The sequence below is a fragment of the Chanos chanos genome, chromosome 5, assembly GCF_902362185.1.
Source record: "Chanos chanos chromosome 5, fChaCha1.1, whole genome shotgun sequence".
Lineage (NCBI taxonomy): Eukaryota > Metazoa > Chordata > Actinopteri > Gonorynchiformes > Chanidae > Chanos > Chanos chanos.
Window position 1 is genome coordinate 18563465 of NC_044499.1, and position 11118 is coordinate 18574582.

Below are 11118 nucleotides of genomic sequence, written 5' to 3' on the forward strand. Positions count from 1 at the left end.
TTCAAGGGGAAAACACACTGAACGTCACGTTCAGTTTTTATGGTGGGTGTTTGGTCCTGCGGGCAAAGTGTAAACCCTGAGTGTTCGTGGCAAACAGGTTCAGTTTTGTGAATGTAATCCATGTATTGGGGTGATCATCCGTTACAGCGGTCACACCCCCCCCCCCTTTTTTTTCCCCCCAAGTCACGCATTTCATCTGAATTTCTCACTTCTTGTGTTACTGTGTGGAATTTTGTGCTTGTGCAGGCTTAACTGTCTGTGCGTGTGAGTCTATGAGACAGATTTGATGCGTGAAAAATAGACAGATAGAGAACGTTATTTAGGCTATACTTGCTTGTGCTCGAGTGGGCATATGTAGATGAAACAACTGGACCGAGTGATTGTGTGTCATTATATTGGCTTTACCTGTGCGTGAGAGAGGATGACACTGCTTAGTTCATTGTGTCTTCAGGCAACAACTTAATCTTAATGAACGTTTAGTTCACCTTTCCATCAATAGCCCACAACGTACATTCAAATACGAGATCTCTTAAAACATCACAAATACAGGTTCTCCTTTTGAACAATAATAATAAAAAAAATCATAATAAGTCATTTTTTCCACAACATTTTAATCATTAAGTAAAGCAGTAAAGCAGTGCCACGTATATAATTATCTGAAGTAGTTAGCCTTAAAAGATTGTTCATGGTGGTCCAAGCCTGTACTATTGTATCTCGTAAACGTACTGAAACACGCCTCCTCGATGAGTTTGCGGATAATACTCAGACTACCGCTTTGAGGCACTGAGGGGATACCAGCGCACTTTTTCTCTCATTGAACAAGAGAAATCTTTTTATTTATTTATTTTTTACAACGTTCATACTTCACCTGTAAGTTCGTTTGATTAAATTTGATGTCATTTAATCGTAGGTAAACTGTTACTGTGCGTTTGGTCTTGCGACGTTAGTAGTATTTATTCCTTTGTCATTCTTAAAAGCGCTTTATTGTCTGAAGCCAAAACATTTACTTTACGAGCAGTTTTGAAGATGCAGTAAAATTCCTGCTCCTGTTCATGCTATGAAACACATAACTGTGTCTAAATGGGCTGTGTGTGATGGTTTTCATGTTTTCTGTGCAGAAGCGACTCCATCCTGGATTTCACTAGTTTCTGTACCTTCCCTTAAATTAAATGTCTTTATGCATAAGAGGTTGCGATTGCATATCCTGAACTCTCCTATCTCTATTCAACGAAAGACAAACCATTTTTTTCCCCGGGAATGATTTCCTCGATCTTTAACCGTAAATCTATGAGTTGCCGTGAATGAGAGCACTGCACAGCTTGTTACATAACAGTTTGAAGTCAGTTATATTCCTACAGGACGCGTGCGGAGCTCTGTACTAAAATCAATAGAAAATGTTTGTTTGTATTTTTGTAACTTTACAGGCCTTTACATTCTCCAAGATTTTCCCTGTATTTAAACATTACATGCCTGTTGTTGTCATTAACTTAACTGCCATGGGTTTATGCGACGTGACTTATAAAATTGTTCAGTATTAGTTATGACCATGAAAACATAAAATGTTTTTAAGTTTGTAACTGTTGTTGCGCTCAGCTGCTCTAAATATTCTAGAATTTCTTCAGTTAAGCCGTAACACACACTGATGTACATTCTCCTAACACGCATTCTCGGTGTTTTACTGATGGAGGGATAATCAGCCATTACAAGGTCACTTCTGTGAACACGACCTGCAGAATTCTCTATGTATGTACAGGGCTTACTTTCCTTGAGTGAGTTGCAGAACTTGATCTGAACAGTAGGAGAAGGAGTCAACAGAACGCCTGCGGTTTAATGCAATTGCTGAAATAGTTTAGTGCTTGTAATGTTATAGGAGGTTGCATTAACATTGCAAGAACGGGAAACAATATTTCAGTGCTCTGTTTAACGCAGACATGACAAAGAGAGGAACAGCTGCTAATATGTACATCTCTATATTACACTTAGATTATATACAACTGAAAAGTTGACATATTTCTTGTACAAAGCATAATGTCTAAATGCTTCTGATATTGTTATTGATAGGTGTCATCAGTTTCTGTAAGAAAGAGGTTCATTTTCAATTCTTTAGAGGCAGTGCCACTAATTTTGTCATTTGTTTTTCTTTTAATATCACCTTCACCTGTCATTATGATCGCAAAGTTCCTTTGTGTGTCATGCTTGGAATTGGGCCACATCAGCAGCCCTTTGATCCTCTAGGAGTTGTTGATTCTTGCTTTCTCAAGCTTGGACTATTAGAAACTCAATCTTTTTCAAGTACTCCATTTAGGATTTCAATCATTAGAATAGGAATTCAACCATTTAGACACCACTATTTAATACAATCTTTTTTTACATGTGTTCAGGTCATTTTTCATTGTTTTTCATTGTTTTCAGTCATATCTAACTAGATAAACCAGCTTTGGTTTCACATGTATAGGAAGAAGTATGTGGCTTCCCTCACAGGCTAAAGTACCTATTACAAACTGAGAGGAAAACTAACAGTCCATTCCATTTCAAACTGGTTAAAAATGAGGAACAACAATAAAAAAACTAGCTCGATATTGGACTGTTTCAGATATCATGGTGTCCCACAAAGAATTTGAGACTGCAGGGAAGCAGCCAGGCCTGCAGGTATGGCGCATCGAGAACATGGACCTCAAGCCTGTTCCCAAAAACCTTTATGGAAATTTCTACACAGGAGATGCCTACCTGCTTCTGTACACCACTTCTGCACCATCCTATTACATACACATGTGGATGGGTGAGTGATCTCAACAGTAGCCAGGTTATCTAATGTCCTCATCCCTTATGTTTTAAGCACATATTCGTTTAACATATCCATATATTAAAATAGGCAATGTTTTGTACTAATAACATGACTACCTGGATTGTTTTGTCGTGCATATCATTTTGAACAGTGAAAATGCACTGTACTCTCCTTTATCAGAAAGATTATCATACATAAAAGATATAAAAATAATTCTAAATTCAAGGCCTTTCAGTTATCTGTAGATCACACACCACAACTGCCTGTATGTTCCTTTAGACTTAAAAGCTAGTTTGCATTGCACTTCCTCGTCAAAGTGAAAATGATCAGTTTGTGACCACAGCTCTTTGTGTGCTTCTATTTGCACATCTCTTTTACCCATCTTTTGTCTTTACAGCGTTTTGTCCGTGCTGTAAATAGAAGACCACTGTACGACTTTTGGGTCCCTCTTTCCTCATTCTGCAAAAAACTGCAAAAAACCGCAAAAAAACATTCTGCAGTCTGTGACCATTCTGCAGAGTCAGAGTGATTTAAGGCCTGTCTCCTGTACTGAGCATAATCCTGAAGTCTTGTCATTATAAACTTGTAAAGCAGAGTACAGTGCAGTTTCTGGCATCCTGCCAACCAGTGACTTGGGATAGTTAGGTTTTTTTTTTGTGATGAGGCTCTTGGAAAAATCACTGAGAAAGTTTGCGTGACTCAGTCTGTGGTTTTAACCCATATAACCAGCCATCAGGGTAGTTATATTGGTCAAAACCCATTTAACTGGTCTTAGTTTAAGTAAAACCACATGCAACCGTAAAGGTCAAACAAGTTCTCACAGTGTGTTGGAGTATTTTTAGAGGTTTGTTGGAAAAATGATCAAAATGTTTGGGGTCATTTGAGGACCCAGATTGGAAGAGCTTGCCCCATGTAGAAAACCGGGATTTTCCATTCAGTGTTTTTTCAATGCTGTTATTTAACCGATTTAGCCAAACTTTTTTTTTTTTCAGATAATAAGTCGGCCAACGTCTGCTCTCTCTCCCCCCCCCCCTCTCTGTGTCGCTCTCTCTCTCTCTCTCTCTCTCTCTTCTCTAGTTTTCTGTTCTTTCTGGTAATTTGTTAATGTACAATTCAGCAAACCTGTAGTCCAGAGACAATTAGTGAGCTCATTGTATAACAAACAAATGAACAACAACAAAAAAAATCAAAATATTTGCTTTGTTACTCACTTTCTGTATTTTAGATTATGCGTGTTTGTGACTTTTGTTTTTTGTGCCCTTCCTCTGTTGTTTTGTTTTTTTCCTCTTCCTCTTTCTTAGGTGCTGAGTGCTCCCAAGATGAGAGCGGTGCTGCTGCGATCTTTGCCACACAGTTGGATGACTTCCTGGGTGGCAGCCCCGTGCAGTTCCGTGAGGTTCAGAACAACGAGTCTCTCACCTTCCTGGGTTACTTCAAATCTGGGATCAAGTACCAGGTTGGCACATAGTCCCCATCTCTGAAACTTCATGGTTTCAAATAAACAGCAGGGGGAGATGGGGCTGAAGAGAGTACTACAGTAATAGTTAAAACAGTGAGTTAATGGGAAAAGAGCAGCTAGAAACGACAGCAGTGGTTCAAAGCAGGAGCATGTGAATTCTGTTTGAATTCAGTCTGTAAGGTAGTAACCTTAAAATTAGGTTAATGATCAGCCAGAACACTTGAACTTTGACAAATGGTAAATGAGGCTTAAGTTCAGCAACACCAATATGGTCTTATTTTTCTATGTGGAATATGTTTACTTTCATAGGAAGGTCTGCCACTGTTACCAAACAGGCTGCCATTTTAGGTTCTACCAGCAACACCACAGCATCTGCAGCCCTGATCTCTATGCTTCTGTCCAAAAGGACATGGAACATCTGTTTCTCATTTCCCAAAAAACTTATGCGTGAGGTTTGAGTTGAAGTCTGCAGTTCTGTTTAAAATCTGGCAGTTAGAGTTTAGAAATATAGTCCTCTTGCCAGTCTTATATTTCTCGCAGTGTTCTTCTACTACAGGCCATATGATGAGTCGATTATCTCTCTGATTCTGGTTATTTCTGAGTTACTCAAGATTCCTTCCATCAAATGGAAAACCCTAATTGCTGAGAAGAGCTGACTCTCATTTTTAAGATAAGGAGGATTCAGTTTTGTGGCCAGATATGTTTCAAATGTTTCCTTTTGCCAGAGTAACGATAGCATCTCTCTTACAGTGTTGCTTTTTCCTAAGGGCCAATGTCGGTCAGGCAAGTTTGAGTCTCACTGACATGAAAGAGTTCCTGCATGGCTTAATTTTGCTCTTTTTTTATGAGAGTACAGAACGTATTTGCTCAGGCAGCCCTGCTCTCTCTCAGGCCATAACATATGACCTCACTGAGTCATGTGTCCTTAACAGTGTCACCACGATGGTGTGTCATCAGCTGAAGAGCGTGCGTTTTGAAGGGGTCATCTTGTTTTGTGTATGATCAGAAGTGGTTTATGGTGATTTATGGGTGTGTGAATGCAACCTTTATGGCTTGTTTTCTTTGGTTTTTTTTTATACAGCAAGGGGGCGTGGCCTCTGGCTTCCAACATGTGGTGACCAATGATGTGAGCATGAAGCGACTGCTCCACATTAAGGGTAGGAGAGCCATCAGAGCTACAGAGGTGGACTTTTCCTGGGGCAGCTTCAACAGGGGTGACTGCTTTATAGTAGATCTGGGAAAGGTATGACTTCTCATTTGTAGAGCGCCCCTAGTGTCTAAAACTCAGGTTACATTTGTGTGCTCCAGTTGCCTCTTTGTTTGCACATTAGTTCAGTGTGCCTTATGCTATTTGGACTTCCTTTTGTAGACATGAGAATTACTGAATGTCTTACTGTGCTCTTTGTTGTCTTTAATTTTTTGCTTTCCAAATTAATATTGAAACCTTCTCCTGATTTCTCTTTCTCAGGATATCTTCCAGTGGTGTGGCAGTGAGTGTAATCGCTTTGAGAGGCTAAAGGCCTCCCAGGTGGCCATTGATATCCGTGACAACGAGAGGAATGGCCGTGCCAAAGTGCACATGGTGGAAGAAGGAGCTGAACCAAGTGCATTGACTGATGTGAGTGAGAAGCTTAAACACACACTTATGCACACACACACACACACACACACACACACACACACACACACACACACACAAACACACACAAAGGCTTCAAGACGTACATACACACAGTACAAATTTAAAATACACACACACACACACACACATCATTCTGTAAGCCCTCTTAAAAAGAGTGTTACTCTCTTTCATGATACTAGAAAATTGCTGCTAAAAAGACATTGAGATGATTTTAAACTGACACAGAAACCTCCCTCTGGTGTTGATGATTCCCTCGTTCATTGCAGGGAATACAAACAATAGCACCCTTGTTCTCTGCTCTGGCATAAGGTTCAATCTCAGAGTGGACACTGGGCTACTTCACTAATGAGAGCGAAGCAACGAGGGTCTTAATGAGAGAGAGAGAAAAACACTGAACAAGACTGGAGAGAAATGTTAATGAGCTGGCAGTGCGAGTCTGGTTTTGCATAACGATCACACATTGCTTTGAAAAGAGATTCAAAATGAGTAGTAGAGTTTGAAACACTTGGCACAGGCCTGTATGTGTATGTGCACTAATCCTGTATTGGTGCATTTCACAGGCTCTGGGACCCAAGACCACTATTGCCCCTGGCACTCCTGATGATGAGAAAGTGGACACAGCCAACAAGAAAAAAGGAGCACTGTATATGGTAACTGTTGTGAAAATCTCAATAGCATATACGCTAACCTGCAAGAGATATCTCTGAAATGGCCTACCGCAGAACCATTGACTGTTCCAAAGCCTCATAGATCTCTCTACTATATCTCTATTCTGGTACACTCACAATACAGTTTCCTCAAGGGATCATTCTCTCCTGGATGGTACCATAGTCAGTCCTACAGCAGCAAACCTGCACTGATTCTCTTATTTGTTTTGTATGCTGCTGTAGATCTCTGATGCCTCTGGCTCCATGAAGACCTCTTTGGTGGCTCAGGTCAGTCCATTCAAACAGGCCATGCTCTCGCCTGATGAATGCTACATCCTGGACAACGGCGTGGACAGGAACGTGTTTGTGTGGAAAGGTTGTGCTTCAAAAGGGACAGGGTCCTGAATTCTGCTCTCTACCCATTCTGCTTACCTCCCTCTTTGTATCACTCTTTTGCCCTGTAGTGGAGTTTCTTCATACTTAATTTCTTTTCTCTCAGTCCGAATAACACACCGGGCGAGTGATACAGTTTTGCATAAGGCCCTGTTGCTGTGTTTTTTCCTTTTAATTCATTTTTGCCGCTTGTAACACAGTAATTAATTGAGAACCTTGAGATGTTGCATTGTTGGTATTTTCTATCAGTTAATATTAACACCCTTACGTACTGCTGTGTTTCCTACTCACAGGTCCAAATGCTAACAAAGCAGAACGCAAAGCAGCCATGAAGGCTGCAGAGCAGTTCATCAAAGAGAAGAATTACTCCAATAAGACACAGGTACAGATGCGGAGAGCTTGTCATAGTCAATGTTAGCATCAGAAACGGGTGATACATAAAGAAATTGTGTTCACTACACCTGGCTTTTAAAACTGTTGTTGGGGTTTTTTTTTGGCCAGGGACTTGAATTGGTTGTGTTTGTCTTGCTCTATTAATTTTTGGGAAATATTTAAATAATGGAGCTCCCCCTAAATTCAGGACTGAGTCTTGTGATGAGGGTTCTGTAAGCCACTTAAATCTCAGAAGTTTTGTAACTTTTATGGAAATGGGCACTAGGCAAAGGAGCCTAATACAAATATGAGTCAAAATGGAGTCATTCAAATAACTGAACTCCTTATTTAACCCAGCTCTTTCTGACACTTTTGAAATGTTCTGACTTCAACACCATCCCTCTACTAATTGATCAGAGTAAAACACATGATCGTTGACTTTACTGTCTGTAGAGTAAAACATCCAGTATGTTCTTTCCAGACAAGATACCATTGTGAACTAAAACCCCTCCACTCTTTTCCCTGCAGATTCAAGTGCTCCCAGCAGGGGCTGAGACCACCCTCTTCAAGCAGTTCTTCTCTGATTGGAAAGATAAAGACCAGACAACGGGCCCCACCAAGCCGTACACCATTGGCCGCATAGCCCACGTAGAGCAGGTGCCCTTTGATGCCTCTACTCTCCACTCCAACAGTACCATGGCAGCCCAACACAACATGGTTGACGACGGCTCCGGAAAGGTCCAGGTAAACAACAGACTCTCGACTCTGACTCTTGAAACACTGAATCTCACCTCAATTATGTATTTGTCACTGAATTGTAAGGTGATGTCTATGTCCTCTCTATTGTCAGATCTGGCGTGTGGAGGGTGGTGATAAGGTTCCAGTGGATCCCTCCACTTATGGCAACTTCTATGGAGGAGACTGTTACCTCATCCTGTACAGCTATAGTCGAGGAGCCAGGGAGCAGCATATCATCTATACCTGGTCAGTGGGGCTTTTGTCATCTCTTGTTCAAGTGCCTCCTCAGGGCGGCAGTGTAAGATAAGTTTAACCCCTGATACAGACTGATATTATGATCCTCATTACAAACACATGTGCAGGTTCCATTGACTGTGTGCTGCGTTATAATCAGAAGTGTGTGGCACTGTGTTTCAGGCAGGGCCTAAAGTGCTCTCAGGATGAGCTTGTGGCCTCTGCTTTCCTCACTGTCAAACTGGATGATTCCATGGGTGGAGCTCCAGTCCAGGTGAGTCTGGGTTTGTCGTGTGTTTTTGTGTTTTCTTTGTTGTATCTGATGAGGTTTGTCAGAATCAGCAGTTCCTATAGGTATGTCAGAACAGCCAAACTGAATCTGTGATAGGAGTATGTGTCTGTGTGGGTCTCATATCTATTGACATTTAGTGATATTTACCCACAGGCTGTTGTTGGGTAGCTACTTGAAAATATTACTATGTGAAATTACCACTAGAGGGCAGTGTTGATTTGAATGTGCTTTTGTGACTGAAACCAATGACATTGCGAGAATACCACCGTTATTTGCCCAGCTCCCTGAGTCTGTGATATGTGTCTCTGTACAGGTGCGTGTGACACAGGGACAGGAGCCTCCTCACCTGATGAGCCTGTTCAAGGGTAAGCCCATGATTGTCCACAGTGGTGGAACGTCACGGGGGGGCGGCCAAACCAAACCTGGTAGCACTCGCCTCTTCCACATCCGTCAGAGTTCCACCAAAGCCACCCGTGCTGTTGAGGTGAGCGCGTGGATGTAGTGGCATCTATGTCTGTAATATGAGTGCCTATGAACCTTTTACAGGTTATCCATGGTGCAAAATGCTCTCTCTCTCTTTCACCAGGTTGAGCCCTCTGCTTCTTACTTGAATACCAATGATGTGTTTGTGCTCAAGACTCCTAATTCCATGTTCATATGGAGAGGAGTTGGCGCCAGCGAGGAAGAAATGGTTGCTGCCAAGTATGTGGTCAGCATCCTGGGTGGAAGTGCCAGTGATGTAACTGAGGGCAAAGAGCCAGGTTTGTGTTACCATACGCTATCTACCACAACATACCGGAAACTGATGTCTCTAATCTTTCATCTCCACTTAATGGTTTCCATACTTTCATTAGTCAGTTTCTAATGTCTCTGAAAGTGGTTTGACTTATTTGCGCATTAGCTATGGAAAAGTAATGGTTTTCTCAACACATATGGATATAGTGTTGAAGTGTAGACTTGCTAATGCTTTCTGCAGCGATAATATTGTTGGTTGATGGTGTGGTCTCTGTTTGTAGATGGATTCTGGTCTGCTCTCGGGGGAAAGAAGGAGTACCAGACCTCAGAAAGCCTGCAGAATATGGTCAAACCACCCCGTCTGTTTGGCTGCTCCAACAAGACTGGACGCCTTATAGTGAGTGATGAGGGAGACTGTCATTTTTTTAATTAATGGTCAGAAAAGCTATGATGGGATGCTGATGACTGGCTGAAGAAAACAGTGCAGCTTATTCATACACTAATAGAGAGTAATGTGGTTTATGTCTTTTTGTCTCACAGGTTGAAGAGGTTCCTGGTGACTTCACTCAGGCTGACCTGGCCACTGATGATGTCATGTTGCTAGACACCTGGGACCAGGTATGCTGAGGTGTCCCTTGCCGATAGTTAACAGTGGTGCAGAATACAGTGTACTGTGTCATATTAAAAAGTATATTAAAGAGCTAACAAACTCTCTCCTTCTCTCCTTTTAGATCTTCCTTTGGGTTGGCAACGAGGCCAATGAGGAGGAGAGGACTGGATCACCAAAAATAGGTGACAGTTCAACTAACATATTATCTGTGCCTAACATTTCAGTAGATGTCATTTGTCACTGTCATCAGAAATTCTTAAGGGGCACTGATGTTTGGACCCATTTCTTCAGATGGTAAAATTGCTGTTCTGTCACATCTCCTGTGATAATGACAGAGAACAATTTCAGTGAGATTCAACACCATATAGAAGGGTGTTCACTGGCAAAAAAATTGTGAATGCACTTCAGATCAAGGTGGAAAATGATCATTTTTGAAGAAAATTATGAAACAGTCAAAATCCAAAAAAAGTCATTCTGAAGTACCCATAAATGTCAAAGAAAGGTTTGTAATGAGCTTATATGTAAAAAAACGGTCAACTTCACATGTAAGATAAAGGCACTGAAGAAAGAAAAGAAAGACATCCAATGCAAGATCATTTGAATCTTTACCGAAACTCTTTTAAACTCTCTTTTATAATAGTTTTTCTTTTATTTTGATATATGTAGAACATGTATTTATGTAGCACATGAATCGTTTCCTACATTCAGTCCCAACAAACAGCTTTGTCTTGTAAAAATAACTAAGGATACTTTTTTGGTGTATTGACTATGTTTGTGCTCCACAGCCAAAGACTATGTGGACACCGACCCATCAGGACGTCGTGGGCTGCCCATTACGATTATCAAACAAGGAGCAGAGCCACCAACTTTTACTGGGTGGTTTCAGGCCTGGGACCCCAAAATGTGGGACACAGACCCTCTGGAGCGCATCCGAGCCAGTTTTTAAAAGCGGGGACCTTCTCCTCACTCCTGTCTCTGACATGGCAGGCTGCTGTTGTTCTGCTATATTCTCAGCCTTTTCCAAGGCTTGCTTTTCACAAAACAATATACCCAAGGCAGCTTTGTTTTTCCTCTTTCCTCTAGATCACAGCTAACTCTTCAGTCCCATGAACTGTTACAGCACTAACGTACATACACAAATATCCATGTTGCTGATTAAATATGTTGTTAAACTGTCGTACAGTCCAAGATGGGTTATGTGTTCCAACCAA

The 11118-nt window shown here is 41.3% G+C and overlaps 1 protein-coding gene across 1 annotated transcript; it reads left to right on the plus strand.

Annotated features, from left to right (window-relative positions):
* Window positions 1-787: 787 nt before the first annotated feature.
* scinlb (scinderin like b) lies at window positions 788-11118 on the plus strand. Its single transcript, XM_030774475.1, has 17 exons — window positions 788-870; window positions 2594-2779; window positions 4087-4241; window positions 5326-5487; window positions 5713-5862; window positions 6447-6536; window positions 6777-6909; window positions 7220-7308; window positions 7827-8042; window positions 8149-8282; window positions 8454-8544; window positions 8876-9046; window positions 9149-9323; window positions 9579-9694; window positions 9838-9915; window positions 10029-10089; window positions 10693-11118. The coding sequence occupies exons 2-17, from the start codon at window positions 2599-2601 to the stop codon at window positions 10851-10853; spliced, it is 2163 nt and encodes a 720-aa protein (XP_030630335.1). The 5' UTR covers window positions 788-870; window positions 2594-2598; the 3' UTR covers window positions 10854-11118.